This window comes from Salvelinus sp. IW2-2015, linkage group LG33 (genome assembly GCF_002910315.2).
Source record: "Salvelinus sp. IW2-2015 linkage group LG33, ASM291031v2, whole genome shotgun sequence".
NCBI lineage: Eukaryota > Metazoa > Chordata > Actinopteri > Salmoniformes > Salmonidae > Salvelinus > Salvelinus sp. IW2-2015.
The window spans coordinates 11117551-11136875 of record NC_036872.1 but is presented as its reverse complement, the minus strand read 5'-3'; the positions used below and the strand labels follow the sequence as shown (position 1 = coordinate 11136875).

The following is a 19325-nucleotide window of genomic DNA, read 5'->3' as shown; positions in this document are numbered from 1 at the left end:
AAAAAGTTTGCCATTCATACAACAATTGTTGGTAATTTAACCCCTCATCAATTCCCAGAACACATTTCTGAATTAACAGCCTAGTGCTTTTTACTGATGCTGCATACTCAATATGAAGGAAATGACCCCCATTGCCACTCCCAATCCCATGGAGATGTCCTCCGGCTTTTCTCCATCCAGGAAGAGCTTGATGTGGCTTTCATCTGAACAGGGATTCCCCTCTATTGTTCTGGTAAGTGATAGGACATTTTACATATTGCAAGAAGTAAAAATAAAAAAAGTCAAAGGTTACTCAAGTCATATTTCAAACAGTAACTTAATTGAGCACAGCACTAACTTTGCATTTATTTATTTGTCTGCTGGGAAATACATACCCTGTCTGACGTACAGCCACTTGGATCTTCTTTGAAGAGGTAAGAGGCACAAAATGGCTGCAGTGACCTTCAAACCTTAAATTAGAGGGTGTGTAATAAAAAGGCTGGATTACAATCAATAGAATTAGAACGGCTGCATACTGTTAAGGGTACATTTTACATGCAGTAACATTGATTTAAAAAAATTACCATTGTGAGCCTCCTCCGTGTGAGAAGTGTCTTGTAGAGATTCAGCAACTCCATAGCCACACCCCTCTTCTCAGTTTCTGCAATGATTCTGTCGGCCATTGTGCAGAATCCAAACATAATCTTTCAGTCCACATCCATACCGGATTTGATTCTCATCTGAGAAAATCTTAAGTCAATTTGTTTATAATGCATCATATCTTGGATTCAGATGACAGTACTTGGCTATGTTACATTAGTTTTGACCATTTATTTATGTCAGACTTTTTGACTACTTACAATGGCTAAAAAAAATAGAGTGCGGGTTACTGTTTTAAGATGTCCTTGGTGCCTTGTTTCAGAAAAATTTATATTTTTCAGTCCTTTTCATTTTTGCCTTGTAGGGAACTTAGGTCTCTTTTGGCACTCCACCTGCATCTTTTCAACATGTAACTTCTGACTGAATGAATCCTCACCAGTCTCAATCTGAAAATCAAATATAAATATTGATACATACAGCATCAAACAAAGTCTATAGAAAAAGGCTAAATGTCCCATATCAGGTCTCCACCTGTTCATACAATCTTATTTATGCTCTTAAAAACTGATCTGGGATCAGCAGTTCGACTTTGACACACTAAATATTGGCAATTATTTATATGCAATTTCCTTGGGTCTTCATTTTCAGTGTCATCTGGGCTTATTTTTTCCCCCTTACCTCCCAAACCTCTTCTGCATTTCCTGTACTTTTGCAACGTGAGCAAGCGGCTGACGTTCTTTTTTGTATTTATTCTCTATCATGCCTTGCCTCCTTAAAATAAAATGTAGAGAGGAGAAATGTCATGACATATTATTGGGACCGAGGTCAGAGGAGCAGTGAGAAGAAAAAAATTCAAGCTAGCACTTTATGGGGTGGGTAGGCACAATGGTGGTAAAAGGTTATTAGTGTGAATTAATAAGTAGGAACACTGAAGAATTCTTACATAGCCCTTACATAGCCCTCTCAACAAGGGGTACTTTTGAATAAGAGCTTTGCACACATTGAGAAGGAGAGTATGGAGACAGGCTCAGGCTCTCACACACACACAATGATGAGAGTATCATGGGTTTAAATGAGGACTAACATTTGTCAATATTGAATCTAGCTAGCTAACGTTAGCTAAAACGTACCAACACTTAACGTTCTACAATTACCAGCTAACATTACAGGCAATGTAGCTTGGCTAGCTGATGAAAAATAAATATTACATGTATTGCTTTTAATTATTTGATAGTAGTTTGATTAATTATTATCTTATAAGGTTCACCCACCTTTCACGTCGATCTGTTGCAAGTCATCTCTTATCTGTCCCGTCTCTCCAACAAACCGCGCGCTTCAGGCTTCCTCTTTTGAGCAACGTTCTCAATTTTAATTATATGCACGAGTCCACTGCTGGTTCCAAAACGAACTTCTCTTCTGAAAAGTGTTCTTCAAAGCACCCCTTAAGTCGACAAAGGTTCAGAAACGAACTGATGGCAGAGTATAGGTGCTTAAATTAACCTGAAAGGTGCTTAAATTAACCTGCAGGATCCTGCAGCGAACCTTTTATTTTTAGAGTGTAGATTTATTTACAAGTCTTGGATGTCCAATGGTGAAAGTGCCATATCATGCAAGAAGATTGACCAAATATGCATGGGAAATAGCCCAAAAGACATTGCATCTGGCTTAACCTGTTCTGAGGGACACAGGTAGAGAGCAAACTGCACAGCCTCCCCCCGTTGAGAAATCGTTTCTGTCTAAAGCTGCGTACACAGGTAGACTAATTCTGATATCCCCCCCCCCCCCCACTAATTAGTATTTTGAACAATCAGATCAGCTCTGAAAAATATCTGACGTGATTGGTCAAAAGACCAATTAGTGGGGAAAAATATCGGAATTAGGCTGCCTGTCTAAACGCAGCCTAAAAGGAGCTCAAACAGGTACATATAAGCACTGCCTCTCCCGGGACCATACAATTACCCAATTGACAATTACAACCAATAAACTGGTTCTACAAAGGCAATTTCCACATACATTGTTACATTGGTAGATTTTTCTTAATAAGACTTAATGATTATTAATATTTCATCAACATTAATACACAGTGGTGTAAAGTACTTAAGTAGTACTTAAAAGTATTTTTACTTAAGTCGTTTTTTGGAGTATATGTACTTTACTATTTATATTTTTGACAACTTTTACTTTTACTCCACTACATTCCTAAATAATAAAATTTTATTTTTACTGCATGCATTTTCCCTGACACCTGAAAGTACTCATTACATCTAGAATGCTCAGGCAGGACAGAATTATGGCACCTATCAATATAACGTAACCCCTACTACCTCTGATCTGGCGGACTCACGAAACACAACTACTGTGTTTGTAAATTATGTCTGAGTGTGGTCGAAAATCGTTCCATCTGGTTTGCTTAATATAAGGAATTTGATGTGTTACTTTTACTTTGTACTTCTCCTCAAGTATGACAAATCGAGTAATTTTTTTAACCACTACATTTAAAACTAGATACTTTTAGACTTTTACTCAAGTAGTATTTTACTGGGTAACTTTCACTTGAGTCATTTTCTTTTAAGGTATCTTTTACTCAAATATGACAATTGAGTACTTTTTCCACCACTGTTAATACATTGAGCAATAATTTTCTCTTACAGGCCATGTAGCCTACAGTCGTGGCCAAAAGTTGAGAATGACACAACTATATATTTTCAAAGTCTGCTGCCTTAGTTTGTATGATGGCAATTTGCATATACACCAGAATGTTATGAAGAGTGATCAGATGAATTGCAATTTATTGCAAAGTCCCTCTTAGCCATGCAAATGAACTGAATCCCCCCCCCAAAATTCCACTGCATTTCGGCCCTGCCACAAAAGGCACAGCTGACATCATATCAGTGATTCTCTCGTTAACACAGGTGTGAGTGTTGACGAGGACAAGGCTGGAGATCACTCTGTCATGCTGATTGAGTTCAAATAACAGACTGGAAGCTTCAAAAGGAGGGTGGTGCTTGGAATCATTGTTCTTCCTCTGTCAAACATGGTTACCTGCAAGGAAACACATTCCGTCATCATTGCTTTGCACAAAAAGGGCTTCACAGGCAAGGATATTGTTGCCAGTAAGATTGCACGTAAATCAACCATTTCTCGGATCACCAAGAACTTCAAGGAGAGCGGTTCAATTGTTGTGAAGAAGGCTTCAGGGCGCCCAAGAAATTCCAGCAAGCGCCAGGACCGTCTCCTAAAGTTGATTCAGCTGCTGGATCAGGGCACCACCAGTACAGTGCTTGCTCAGGAATGGCAGCAGGCAGGTGTGAGTGCATCTGCACGAACAGTGAGGCGAAGACTTTTGCAGGATGGCCTGGTGTCAAGAAGGGCAGCAAAGAAGCCACTTCTCTCCAGGAAAAACGTTAGGGACAGATGGATATTCTGCAAAAGGTACAGGGATTGGACTGCTGAGGACTGGGGTAAAGTAATTTTCTCTGATGAATCCCCTTTCCGATTGTTTGGGGCATCTGGAAAAAAGCTTGTCCAGAGAAGACCGTGAGCGCTACCATCAGTCCTGTGTCATGCCAACAGTAAAGCATCCTGAGACCATTCATGTGTGGAGTTGCTTCTCAGCCAAGGGAGTGGGCTCACTCACAATTTTGCCTAAGAACACAGACATGAATAAAGAAATGGTACCAACACATCCTCCGAGAGCAGCTTCTCCCAACCATCCAGGAACAGTTTGGTGACAAACAATGCCTTTTCCAGCATGATGGAGCACCTTGCCATAAGGCAAAAGTGATAACTAAGTGCCTCGGGGAACAAAACATCAATATTTTGATGAAAACTCCCCAGACCTTAATACCATTGACAACTTGTGGTCAATCCTCAAGAGGCGGGTGGACAAACAAAAACCCACAAATTCTGACAAACTCCAAGCATTGATTATGCAAGAACGGGCTGCCATCAGTTAGGATGTGGCCCAGAAGTTAATTGACAGCATGCCAGGGGAGGTTGCAGAGGTCTTGAAAAAGAAGGGTCAACACTGAAAATATTGACTCTTTGCATCAACTTCATGTAATTGTCAATAAAAGCCTTTGACACTTATGAAATGCTTGTAGTTATACTTCAGTATTCCATAGTAACATCTGACAAAAATATCTAAAGACACTGAGGCAGCAGACTTTGTGAAAATTAATATTTGTGTCATTCTCAACTTTTGGCCACGACTGTATTTCTACGCGCACTGGGGGCGGCCGACGTCTTATTATGCACAACCAGAATGACAGGGACAGGACACATGGCGCTTTCAAGACAACTGGGATCTCAGGGAAAAAATTGGGTCAAATCAATGCGTCAGTGATCTGCAAATCAGAAAGTTGGAGGACTAGAAAGAGGCCCGAGTTCCCGACTTGGAATTCAGATTTGGATGACCGTTCAAAACGTTTTCCCCCCCCCCCAGTCGGAGATAGTTTTTTTCCGAGTTCCCAGTTGTCTGGGAAGACAGTAGGCTAAGTTAGAAGAGGGAAAGGGACCAAATTATTAGGGTGAGGCACATAGGCAATTAACAGCTTACTACACAACATACTTAGTATTACCTTCTTAGCTACAGTATACATATCTCCCTGGCATATTACATAATTTATGCAGCAGCATACAAGACATTTTTGGACTCACGTTGTTGTGCAGTGCTCACTTGAACAGGAAGGCAGCGCAGTGGTCCTTTGTGGGCAAATTTTGTCATCAAACTTTGTCATCAAAGTCTGGCATTCTCTGGATTTATGGTGCTTTCAAGACAACTGGGAACTTGGAAAAAAACAAAGTCGGATCATGACGTCAATGATCTTCAGGTTGGAGCTCTAAAAAGAGGCCCGAGATCAACTTGGAATTCGGAGTTGGATGACTGTTCAAAGCGTATTTTCCCAGTCGGAGCTATTTTTTTCCCTCAGTTCCCAGTTGTCTTGAACTCACTGAAGTCTGAGATTTCCCAGTTACAAGTTTCCAGTTGTTTTGAACACAGCAGAAGTCATGCTGGATTTATAGCATGGCCTATGTGTTTAACCTTTTAAGCTCGGAAAAGAGACCCTTAAACGCAGACTTGGACCACACACCCACTCCACTGAATAGTATCTTTTATCTGTGGCCAAAGACATTGAGCCTTCTTGGATGGGCACTTCTAATGTAACTCTATTGCAGCACCCAAGGGGCTTTCATTTTCGAGCTCTACCCGTAGATTTTGCAGTGACGTAGTGTCCCCATGAGTGACAGAACACTGAGCCAATCACGGCACAACTAGAGAACATTACCAACCCCTACGCTATGTATTTTCTGCAGAAAGCATTGAGGTAGGCTGGAACGCCTGCATTTTGGAGCTGCCTTAAGAAAAAGAGAGACCATGTTTGTATGCGGCTTTATTAACTCATTTTTTTTTTTTTACATTGTTTGCAAACTGATGTGTGACACAAATGCCAAAATAACATGCAAATCAGGTTAAACACTTAAAGTTTTATTTTATTTATAGCTAAACAGGTGGGGCTCTGAATGACGAATCAACACTGTCTGTACATTAAATCAGCAATCTGTTCAATAGCTCACCCGACGTGTTGATAGACAGTTTGTTGGTCCAATCAGAGGAAAGAGTGCGTTTCACTAGCCAATCTGTTGCACGTTTTTGCTAGGGCGAGGCTACTGTCTAGTGTGCCACAAAATGAGTGATAAAACGTTACAAAACCTGGCTAGATAATTTCTATTCATCATTCTCAAATTCAAGTCATGTCATTTGAATTAATTGGCAGTGTACCTGTGGATGTATTTAAAGGCCTGCCTTAAAACTCAGTGCATCTTTGTTTGACATCATGGGAGAATCAAAAGAAATCAGCCAAGGAAAAAGAAAAAACAACAAGTCTGGTTCTTACTTGGGAGCAATTTCCAAACGCCTGAAGGTACCACATTCATCTGTACAAACAATAGTACGCAAGTATTTACACCATGGGACCACGCAGCCATCATACCGCTCAGGAAGGAGATGCGTTCTGTCTCCTACAGATGAACATACTTTGGTGTGAAAAGTGCAAATCAATCCCAGATCAACAGCAAAGGACCTTGTGGAGATGCTGGAGGAAACGGGTACAAAAGTATCTATATCCACAGTAGAATGAGTTCTATATCGACATAACCTGAAAGGCCGCTCAGCAAGGAAGAAGCCACTGCTCCAAAACCACCATAAAAAAGCCAGACTACGGTTTGCAACTGCACATGAGGACAAATATCGTACTTTTTTGAGAAATGTCCTCTGGTCTGATGAAACAAAAATAGAACTGTTTGGCCATAATGACCATAGTTATGTTAGGAGGAAAAAGGGGGAGGCTTGCAAGCCGAAGAACACCATCCCAACCGTGAAGCACGGAGTGGCAGCATCATGTTGTGGGGGTGCTTTGCTGCAGGAGGGACTGTTGCACTTCACAAAATAGATTGCATCATGAGGGAGGAAAATTATGTGGATATATTGAAGCAACAGCTCAAGACATCAGTCAGGAAGTTAAAGCTTGGTCGCAAATGGGTCTTCCAAATGGACAATGACCCCAAGCATACTTCCAAAGTTGTGGCAAAATGGCTTATAGATGTGTAAGTCAAGGTATTGGAGTGGCCATCACAAAGCGTGTGGGCAGAACTGAAAAAGCTTGTGCGAGCAAGGAGGCCTACAAACCTGACTCAGTTACACCAGCTCTGTCAGGAGGAATGGGACAAAATTCACCCAACTTATTCTGGTAAGCTTGTGGAAGGCTACCCAAAACATTTGACCCAAGTTTAAATTGTTTAAGGCAATGCTACCAAATACTAATTGAGTGTATGTAAACTTCTGACTTCAACTGTATATTTTTCACAGAATGTTCATTGCAATTTTTGTAAAGAACACTATACAGCTACTATTATCTTATATATTTATTTCGGAATTACTGTGATGCAAATCTTAAATAACATCATTCAGCACAATCATGGTATGTATTAGTCGTTACAGTAAATGTCACCAAATCCCAAAACCTGCATCAATGAATGACACCAAAGGCAATACAGATGCAATATTTTCACTCTATTTCTCTCATGTTTGAGCGACAATACTGACAATATGAGCTAAGCATGGAGTGAGATAGTTGCCAACAGCCATTGACTAACTGTAGTAATTATGCAATAATTTACATACGTGTTACTCAAGATAATTCACTCGTCTAATCAGAAATTCATATTCAACTCAAACATGGAATGAACACAATTTGATGTTGAACTGTATCTAAACTATTTCAAATACCTGAGTTTTGCAAACAGACATTGGAATACATTACCATTGTAAAAATGTCAGTCTGAAGCATTTACATAGGTTTATAGAAACGCAAAGCCAGTCAAACATTGTAGTGCTTTACAAACTCCTCACATAACAGCATTCTTAACCCCAACAAAAATCTAAATCATTTGGTGAAAGCATTACTGACACACATGAATCCATTCCAACTTGGGACAAAATGGGAAATAAATGATGTGTGGCTGACTATTTAATTCCTCATTCACAATTCTCTTATGCTGGCTTTTATCTGAGAAACAAATGGATCAATAGCCATGTAATAACAGAAATTAAATCCCAAAATTGCTGTACAACACATTAGGAGAGGGATCCAAGTTTGGTTCCCTGAGGTCCTGGCACCAGGTTCTGGAACCCAGGCATGACTACCTGTACTCTTGGCAGATCAATGTTGGGAAAGAGGTGGATAGTGTAGTTAAGTCTTGCGTAGACTGGGGAAGTAATGTGGAGCATAGAGAACTAGGGGGTGGAGTCCCAATGGAATTAAAATGATACATATTCTAATTCTATGGTTCTGGCACTGGAGACTGGGGCTGCTGCTCTGGCTCCTGGGGCTGTGGTTCCTGGGGCTGCCGTATCAGCCCACCATTCTGTGCTGTGTTGTAGGACCCACAGCCAGTGCACTTCATTCCCAGAACATGGAAAGGCACCGTACAGTGGGTTTGGCAGTCATTACATATGATCTACAGGTCAGGGAGAAGGAGAGACCGACCAAACCATGTCGTGAGGCAGAAGTAGTGCTCAATACTGAAACTTAAAAATAAGTTTAAATATGCCTTGAACATATAAGCCTGAAGTGAGTCATAAAATAAAGCCAAAGTAAATCTATACAAGATCAGTGTAAATACACTACCCCAAAACGCAAGGGACTACAAGAATTGAGGTCATCGTGTTTTGCTTTTTAAAGTTCCATTTCACATTCAAAGTGAATACATTTGTGTCATACCTTCACAGTGGCATCCTGGTATTCAGTGGGCATGGGTGACTGAGTGATCTCCTTGTCCATCTGCTCCCAGTTGTGCTCCATATTCCAAGCAGAGTGCATACAGAGTGGGCATCGATACGCACTGAAGAGGACATATAGAGGACATATTCCTGGTCACGCAGATCGTCATTGCTTATATGAATGTCATGCAGATGATATGATTGATAAGTTAATGACAGTAATTAGGATAAATATATCATAACTAGCACAATATTTGAAAAAAGGACAATGGACCTTACCCAGTTTGGACCATGTCATCAAAGCATGTTCTGAAAAACAAAACCAGTGAACATTCTAAAAATGGTTTCTTCTACCAGAAGACAAGAGTAAGACTCCAGTATTGCACCTTCTGTATCATCCATCAGATTAACAGTGGCATCAATACAAACTTGTGTAGGTCTTATAGGCTAATGACAAAGGTTTTGAGAGTATTTATCATAAGGAAAAGGTCATACTTGTGTAGAAGATGGCCACATGGAAGAATTTGGGCTCCTATTCTGGATGTGTGGATATCCTTAGTTAGAGAGAAGACACAAACATTATATATCTATGAAACCATTAGAGGAGAACTACTGGTGAAATTGTCAAATACAGGCTGTGTGAATTTCTATATTACACAATTGTATACTAAATTACATTAACAAAGTGAAATGCACAGCAATTGTGTTACTGATCTTACTATTCACTAACTTACCTCCATACACACTGGGCAGTTCTGTCTTGAAACATTTTCAACACACTGAAACAAAACAGTCTATTAGCGATAAATCAAGTGAAAGACAAGAGCCATGGCATTAGCAGTATTGCATTGACAATTCACGCACAAGCAACAGATATAATAAGGGCCAATCACCTTGTGATTTCCTCTTAGATCTCCGGCTAAACAGAGATTGCACTTCTCACAGTGGAAGTATTTCTCCCTTGGTCCGATCCTGCAGGAGTACAAAACATAACTGTACAGTCGTGGCCAAAAGTTTTGAGATTGACACAAATATTAATTTCCACAAAGTCTGCTGCCTCAGTGTCTTTAGATATTTTTGTCAGATGTTACTATGGAATACTGAAGTATAATTACAAGCATTTCATAAGTGTCAAAGGCTTTTATTGACAATTACATGAAATTGATGCAAAGAGTCAATATTTTCAGTGTTGACCCTTCTTTTTCAAGACCTCTGCAATCCGCCCTGGCATGCTGTCAATTAACTTCAGGGCCACATCCTGACTGATGGCAGCCCATTCTTGTATAATCAATGCTTGGAGTTGGTCAGAATTTGTGGGTTTTTGTTTGTCCACCCGCCTCTTGAGGATTGACCACAAGTTCTCAATGGGATTAAGGTCTGGGGAGTTTCCTGGCCATGGACCCAAAATATCAATGTTTTGTTTCCCCGAGGCACTTAGTTATCCCTTATGGCAAGGTGCTCCATCATGCTGGAAAAGGCATTGTTCGTCACCAAACTGTTCCTGGATGGTTGGGAGAAGTTGCTCTCTGAGGATGTGTTGATACCATTCTTTATTCATGGCTGTGTTATTAGGCAACATTGTGAGTGAGCCCACTCCCTTGGCTGAGAAGCAACCCCACACATGAATGGTCTCAGGATGCTTTACTGTTGGCATGACACAGGACTGATGGTAGAGCTCACCTTGTCTTCTCCGGACAAGCTTTTTTTCCAGATATCCCAAACAATCGGAAAGGGGATTCATCAGAGAAAATGACTACTCCAGTCCTCAGCAGTCCAATCCCTGTACCTTTTGCAGAATATCATTCTGTCCCTGATGTTTTTCCTGAAGAGAAGTGGCTTCTTTGCTGCCCTTCTTGACACCAGGCCATCCTCCAAAAGTCTTCCCCTCACTGTGCGTGCAGATGCACTCACACCTGCCTACTGCCATTCCTGAGCAAGCTCTGTACTGGTGCTGCCCCGATCTGAATCAACTTTAGGAGACGGTCCTGGCGCTTGCTGGACTTTCTTGGGCGCCCTGAATCCTTCTTCACAACAATTGAACCGCTCTCCTTGAAGTTCTTGGTGATCCGATAAATGGTTGATTTAGGTGCAATCTTACTGGCAGCAATATCCTTGCCTGTGAAGCCCTTTTTGTGCAAAGCAATGATGACGGCATGTGTTTCCTTGCAGGTAACCATGTTTGACAGAGGAAGAACAATGATTCCAAGCACCACCCTCCTTTTGAAGCTTCCAGTCTGTTATTCTAACTCAATCAGCATGACAGAGTGATCTCCAGCCTTGTCCTCGTCAACACTCACACATGTGTTAACGAGCGAATCACTGACATGATGTCAGCTGGGCCTTTTGTGGCAGGGCCGAAATGCGTTGGAAATGTTTTTTGTGGATTCAGTTCATTTGCATGGCTAAGAGGGACTTTGCAATTAACTGCAATTCATCTTATCACTCTTCATAACATTCTGGAGTATAATCAAATTGCCATCATACAAACTGAGGCAGCAACCTTTGTGAAAATTTATATTTGTGTCATTCTCAAAACTTTTGGCCACGACTGTACATAGTGGCTACGCTATTCAAGTGTTTTAAGACACCAATATGCAAATAAAATTAACATCTAAAACATGCTGGTGGCCAGCAGCTGGTCAAACATATCAGCTGATGAATATGGGTGAGCTATATATGAGAATGTTAGTTGTAACACAAAGTCAAACAGGGCAGAGTTACTCACCTGCAAATTCCACAGGGCTGACAGTGATACTGCTTCTTGTCTTTATCAAACAGGTGACAGATATCACAGTAATATTCCCCAAAGGTCACATTACACTCCACGCAAGTTTGTTGTGCCTGAAAGAAAAAACAGATGAAATAAACAAATAATGGGACCATATTGATATATTGAATGAACAGTATAGATGGGACTCAGTGACAGACAACGGTTCCCCTTTAACATAATTACCTGTTGTACTGTTGTGCAGACTGAGCACTGCACTTCTTTGACCAGGAAGCGGTCCATTTGATGGTCCTCCTCAGCGTCATGGCACAGGCGACAAACATATGCTTTACCACAACACGGAGCCTGGGGGATATAACCAAGTTTGGAACGGGCTTAATTTAAAAAAACACATTCATTTGTTGGTGTCAAGAACCTTGATGGAAGGCACAGTGATGCCAAAACGGCAATTTATCAAATAAATAACTGGGAGTTTACGACTCTATTTTTATAGTTTCTTCGCCGTTAGTCAGCACCTCCACACAAAATATTTTTTCTGGGTGTGCGCCAGTTCATGTTTTTTTATTCTAAGAACCTTAATAACTTTGCGAGGGTAACCAGGCTTGGGCTTACCTCTATTCATGATGAAAGAATTAATTCTGACATGAACTTCCTTAGCTCGCTAGCTAGCTGACAACCATTTTCGACGGTGACAAGCCGATTGCTACTCAGTTATCAATGGATTAATATACGAATGACACCAAGCGAACAACTGCTAGATGAATGTAAAATATATATTCAATATGAACTTAGGTAGCTAACTTTAGCTGACAAACAATAAAACGCCGGTGACAAGCCGCGATAGCTAGCTAGTATAATATACGAATGACAAAAAGTAAACCAATCCTACATTCATGTAAAATATAGATACAACATTTCCAACTACACCGATTTCTTGGTTAAATACATTTCCTGATGGGTTGCCAAACAAGGTTTTTCATTTGACCTGACATATGAAAATCCATCTCCCGTTCAGATTGTAAATTAAGATTGCCAGCAAGCTAACGCATTAGTTGGCTAAATTAATAACAGGTATTTTATGAGCAAAACACGTTAGCTACACAAAGCAGCATACGTGAACATAAATAAGTCAATCAATAACATATGTGTCTTAATATCTGGTAGAATTAACACATGCTCATAAAAATTATTTCTCACTTTCAACAAACAGCTGCGCACGTAGTGTTCGCATCCAACCAGAGAAGCCATTCTTCTTCGTCTTCTTCTATGGTATTTTGGCGGTCCGCAAACATACGTTAAAGTTGCATGTCGGTCCCTACTGTGTGGGGTGAAAACTTGGGAACTTCAGGCAGAAGAAGACGGAAAAATAGAGAAAGGGTAAAAAAAAAAAAGTTCAAGGTACTGATATTACCCCCCCCCCCCRTTTTTTTTTTTTTTTTTTTTACGTACTCCTTTATTCAGATTCAAAGGTCTACTCCAATCTCTATAGGCTCTGGGGCCTGAAAGGGAAGCGCATCTTCCCTACAATGTTCCAGTGGTGGAAAAAGTACCCAACTGTCATACTTAAGTAAATGTAAAGATACCTTAATAGAAAATGACTCAAGTAAAAGTAAAAGCCACCCAGTAAAATACTACTCGTGTAAAGTCTGAAAGTATTTGTTTTTAAATATACTTAAATATCAAAAGTAAATGTAATTGCAAAAATATACTTAAGTATCAAAAGTAAAAAAATATTTCAAATAGCTTATATTAAGCAAACCCAACAACACAATTTTATTTTTTAAATTGTATTTACTGATAGCCAGGGGTACAACTTGCAGACTTTCTTTACAAACAAAGCATTTGGGTTTAGTGAGTCCTCCAGATCAGAGGCAGTAGGGATGACCAGCGATGTTCTCTTGATAAGTGCATGAAATGGACCATTTTCCTGTCCTGATACGCATTCAAAATGTAACGAGTACCTTTGGGTGTCAGGGAAAATATATATAATAAAACGAATATTATTGTCTTTAGGAATGTAGTGAAGTAAAAGTAGCCAAACATTTTTTTAGGTAAAGTACAGATACCCCAAAAAACGACTTAAGTAGTAGACTTTTATTTTTTTTATTTCACCTTTATTTAACCAGGTAAGCCAGTTGAGAACAAGTTCTCATTTACAACTGCGACCTGGCCAAGATAAAGCAAAGCAGTGCGACAGAAACAACAACACAAAGTTACACATGGAATAAACAAGCTTACAGTCAATAACACAATAGAAAAAAGAGAAAGTCTATATACAGTGTGTGCAAATGGAGTAAGGAGGTAAGGCAATAAATAGGCCATAGTAGCAAGTAATTACAATTTAGCAAATGAACACTGGAGTGATAGATGTGCAGATGATGATGTGCAAGTAGAAATACTGGTGTGCAAAAGAGCAGAAAAGTAAATAAAAACAATATGGGGATGAGGTAGGTAGATTGGATGGGCTATTTACAGATGGGTTATGTACAGCTGCAGCGATCGGATAGCTGCTCGGATAGCTGATGTTGAAGTTAGTGAGGGAAATATAAGTCTCCAGCTTCAGCGATTTTTGCAATTTGTTCCAGTCATTGGCAGCAGAGAATTGGAAGGAAAGACGGCCAAAGGAGGTGTTGGCTTTGGGGATGACCAGTGAGATATACCTGCTGGAGCGTGTGTTGTCGTGACCAGTGAGTTGAGATAAGGCGGAGCTTTACCTAGCAAAGACTTATAGATGACCTGGAGCCAGTGGGTCTGGTGACGAATATGTAGCGAGGGCCAGCCGATTAAAGCATACAGGTCGCAGTGGTGGGTGGTATATGGGGCTTTGGTGACAAAATGGATGGCACTGTGATAGACCATCCACTTTGCTGAGTAGAGTGTTGGAGGCTATTTTGTAAATGACATCGCCGAAGTCGAGGATCGGTAGGATAGTCAGTTTTATTAGGGTATGTTTGGCGGCGTAAGCGAAGGAGGCTTTGTTGCGGAATAGAAAGCCGATTCTAGATTTAATTTGGGATTGGAGATGTTTAATATGAGTCTGGAAGGAGAGTGGGTGCGGGCAGCGAACGGTTGAAAAGCATGCATTTAGTTTTACTAGCGTTTAAGAGCAGTTGGAGGCCACGGAAGGAGTGTTGTATGGCATTGAAGCTTGTTTGGAGGTTTGTCAACACAGTGTCCAAGAAGGGCCAGATGTATACAGAATGGTGTCGTCTGCGTAGAGGTGGATCAGGGAATCACCCGCAGCAAGAGCGACATCGTTGATATATACAGAGAAAAGAGTCGGCCCGAGAATTGAACCCTGTGGTACCCCCGTAGAGACTGCCAGAGGTCCGGACAACAGGCTCTCCTATTTGACACACTGAACTCTGTCTGAGTAGTTGGTGAACCAGGCGAGGCAGTAATTTGAGAAACCAAGGCTGTTGAGTCTGCCGATAAGAATATGGTGATTGACAGAGGACACCACATAATGTTTCAGCCGTAAAGTCCTGTGGCCTCATTTATCAATCATGCGTAGGCACAAATCTGTGCGTAAACCATGTGTGGGATCATTTCCACGCAAAGTGTGATATTTACAGTAGCAGTGGGTGGGTAAAATCCCTGGGGAAGCCAAGACAGAATTTATTTGCCATATTACAACCTATGTGTTGTGATAATTGTGTTGTTTGCTCTATAACCTGTTAGTTCATATGCCTTGTCAACGTGATATATAGGCCTAAGGCCAACACAATAAGAAGACATAGTGGCAGAATACATTTAACCACACCTGTGTTTCATTACAAAAATGGTAGAGCAACCTCTGTCCTGTGAAGTCCATGAAGCCTATTGCATATAACAGTTATATGACCTACAGCATGGTCAAGCAAGTTAACGTTCCTGACATTTTCGGACTACTAAACAATTATTGATTTAGAACCACAGAGAGTTACCGCGTGTCGCAAGGACACAAGGAGCTGCTTCCACTTTTCCAGCACCATTTCAACTTTAACATTTCAACATAATCAAATCACATATGCTTAGTCTAATACAGTGACAACTAAAATATACTAAAAACAATTTAGTCCAACTTAAGCTGAATATGATGTTACTGTCCATGGTACGGATTTTGTGTGTTTGTGTGTGCGTGTGTGTGCATGCATGCTTGCAAGTAGAAACATGTTGACTGACCCTACTTGTAGAGAAAAGCCAATGCCATCCTCCTCTCTTGTTTTGAAATTATCTAGTACTCTGTCAAACGGTACACACTTTTAGTTTTTGTTCTCCTAGGCTACCTGGCTAAAATGCTTGCTCGATAGCCTAAATTCCTTTCATTGGCAACGATGAGCCAGCTAGTTAACATTAGCCTACTACATCTAGCTACATATTGAACTTACATAGTCTCAGGTAAGGAAAGGGCACAATGTATGAATTTATGGTCAGAATCGTCGTTATAATTATTGGCCAGAGAATTAAGTAAAACTACAAGTCCAAATCCCAATCTCCATCCATGGCTAATTTAGGGAAGAGCCTATTTTAGCTAGCTAGTTAGCTACACACTGGAGGACAACAACACAACAATTTTAGTTTTTTTCTATCAATGACATTTGGCTTTTGATGTGATTGGTGTGAAGCGAAATCCAAACTGGCTTCCCTTGACATTTTTCTTTGGTGCAGAAGAATCATTCACAGCTGAGCTCACTCAGTTTAGCTCAATGCGGATTGGCTATTATTCTACTACAAAATTATGAAGGAAGGCCAAATGTTCGCTGGCTTCCCTTGCATTCAATGTCATGGGCGGCAAAAATATTATACTATTTTTGACCAGACAGCATCAGATAGATTGGCTACACATACAGAGACAGAGGTGTTCCGTTTTGCTCGCTCCGATTGTTTCTCCAGTGAGATACATTCAGCCTCTTGAAAATTGAAGGAAAATTATGAAACACAGAGAGACGAAAGATCAATTATTTTATATGTTTAAAAAACAAATTCCTTGGTACAATTTTTGGGATATGAACGTTTGTATGAGAGTGTGTGTAAACGTACTCACAGCCATGACCATGCCAACGGACATGTGCCAAGCGGTGGATGAGGGAACTGCTTGTCAAGGGTAGAATGGGGAAAATATATGTTGAATATTTGTGAAATTGTGAGAGTAGGCCTAATAATTAAATCATTTTTCAATTGAATTTTGTTTCCATTGTGAATTCAAGCAACATATCTTGACAAGCTATATATAATTTGACCACATCAGTTACAATAATAATCCATATAAAGTACAGTAATTTGTTAAATTAGAGGCACGTGTTAAAGTCAAAGCATTGTTGAAATACTATAAAAGATAATGGGAAATCGAATGAGAGATGGCTGATCTTCCTCTGTTGGAAGATTTGACATGTGCAACATTTCGCAGAGAGCGAGGTTTTAGAGACCTGTGGGACTTTTTTGCAGAAAGTACAGATTGGTTCATCAGATATCGTTTCTCAAAACCAATCTTATAGGTTAGTTGCGAGGATTTAAGACCTACTTGAGAAAAGCAAACACATGCCATTCCGGTGCACATCATAGTGCTATCCACCCTCGGGGTTTTGGCAACAGCCACTTTCAGCGGGAGCATGCCGATCTGCATCTCACATCCCTCAATGAAAAAATTTAATTTTTTTTTTGAAGAAAAAAAAACGTCACTTTGCCAGTCCTGTATTAGTGTACCGATATAGACGTCTGTAGTTCGGGTAAGAACAAATATCTGCGGACCCCCTTGACAAAAATCGCAGCACCCCCAAACATCTTCCCGCAGGTATGCATATATGCCTACAGGAGGGAGCTGTTGAGGATGGATGGCTTATCGGTGAGTGTTGCCTGCTCATTTGAAGTATATTTAACCTTTATCTAACTAGGCAAGTCAGTTGAGAACAAATTCTTATTTACAATTATAGCCTACTGGGGAACAGGGGGTTAACTGCCTTGTTCAGGGGCAGAACGACAGATTTTTAATCTGTCATTTCGGGGATTCAATCCAGCAACCTTCTGGTTACTGGCCCAACGCTCTAACCACTAGGCTACCTGCCGCCCCTAATGGTCCTCTCTTTGTAGCCACAACTGAGCGAGCCAAATAAAACCTTTTTGTTGTACTCAATCTCTGACACTAGCATCCTTTATTTCAGTCTTGGAAAATATTTAGTTTTCTTAGCTTTTTTTGGTTGTGCCATTGTATTTCATGCTACAGCATTGTATATTCTTCACAGGCTTTAAAGGGATGATTTTGGGGCGTTTTGAAATGCAAATAAACAAGGTCGTGCACAAGCTCTCAGGCTAAGAACAATTGGTATTTATCAATGGTTATCTCCTACCGGTGTGTGTATGATGCTCGTAAGATTGTTTGATAATATTGCGTTCACGACAACTGGGAGCTCGGAACTCGAAAATCTCCGACTTCCGACTTCAGTGCGTTCAAGACAACATGGAACTCGCTTAAAATACCGAGCTCCAACTTGGAAAAATCTGTTTGAACGGTCATCCAACACGGAATTCCAACTCAGGAACTCGGGCCTCTTTCTAGAGCTCCGACTTTTCCGACCTGAAAATCACTGGCGTCATGATTTGACAACCATGCATCTAATTTAACAAATGACTGCTTTTTATGGATTATTATCGTAACAAATGCACTGGTGGTCAAATTATGATACAGTATAGTTAGCCTGTCAATATATGTTGCATGAATTCACAATGGAAATACAATGAAATTGAAAAATGATGTAATTATTACTCACAATTTCACACATTTTCCCCATTCTATGATTGGCAAGCAGTTCCCTTATTCCGACAGTTGGCATTGTGTGTACACATCGGTTATGGCTGTGTATAAATGTATGAACACAAGCAAACGTTCATATTGATAAATCTCGCACATTGCACTGAAATGATTCCACGCATGGTTTACACACAGATTTGTGCCTACGCATAATTGATAAACAAGGCCCCTGGAGATCCAAAAACCTTTTTGCTGCATTCACAATTACTCCAAGTTTCTTACATTTCTTGTTAGTTTGACTTGTACAATTTATCACCAAAATCCACATTCTTCACGATCAGTGCTGCAGAATCCCTCAACTGATGAACAACACCTTCTGCAGGTTGTGAGACATCCATTACCATTCCTTCCGCTATTTGCACTGCCTCTGCATAGGAGACCTGACGGACGGGAGAACGTGGTTCCCACCACATTAGCAGCATTGTGTATCCACTGACTCTTCCACAACATATTTATTCCTTCTGCACGCACTTGCCATGTGGCCAAACATTTTACATTTAAGACACTGCAACGGTCTGTTCACATAAGCTCTCACCGCGTATCTCATTTACCCCAGCTTGATCAAATAGCAATAGCACCGATAGCCTTTCCTCTTTCCTTCCATTCACCATACGGTTCAATCGACGTGCATCCCCTACTCCTGGTACTTGGTGCTTTAGATTTTCCGTCTCAAATTCGACCATGTCGCCAGAGATGACACCTTTCACTGGTGCCCTGTTCAGAAAATCAAAGATTTCTTCATACTCCTTTAATTCCCCAGAGACACAATGCACTTTCCTTTTGTTCTTCAAATAAAATCTGAACAAAAATATGAACGCAACATGTAAAGTGTTGGTCCAATGTTTCATGAGCTGAAATAAAGATCCAAGAAATGTACCATAGCCACAGAAACCTCATTTACCTCAAATGTTGTGCACAAATTTGTTTACATCCCTGTTAGTGAGCATTTC

At 40.4% G+C, this 19325-nt stretch overlaps 1 protein-coding gene and 1 long non-coding RNA gene across 2 annotated transcripts; both read right to left on the bottom strand.

Moving 5' to 3' along the window:
- LOC111957512 (uncharacterized) lies at positions 1 to 1939 on the bottom strand. The gene is made up of 6 exons (XR_011474727.1): positions 1851 to 1939; positions 1258 to 1350; positions 840 to 1025; positions 564 to 640; positions 375 to 449; positions 1 to 229 (listed from the first exon to the last, which is right to left on the bottom strand). It is a non-coding gene; the product is annotated as an uncharacterized lncRNA (long non-coding RNA).
- A 5937-nt stretch (positions 1940 to 7876) lies between these two features.
- Positions 7877 to 12897, bottom strand: LOC111958098 (RING finger and CHY zinc finger domain-containing protein 1). Its single transcript, XM_023979284.2, has 9 exons — positions 12786 to 12897; positions 11814 to 11933; positions 11586 to 11701; positions 9754 to 9832; positions 9595 to 9639; positions 9356 to 9414; positions 9140 to 9169; positions 8862 to 8982; positions 7877 to 8598 (listed from the first exon to the last, which is right to left on the bottom strand). The coding sequence occupies exons 1-9, from the start codon at positions 12834 to 12836 to the stop codon at positions 8422 to 8424; spliced, it is 798 nt and encodes a 265-aa protein (XP_023835052.1). The 5' UTR covers positions 12837 to 12897; the 3' UTR covers positions 7877 to 8421.
- Positions 12898 to 19325: the final 6428 nt, after the last annotated feature.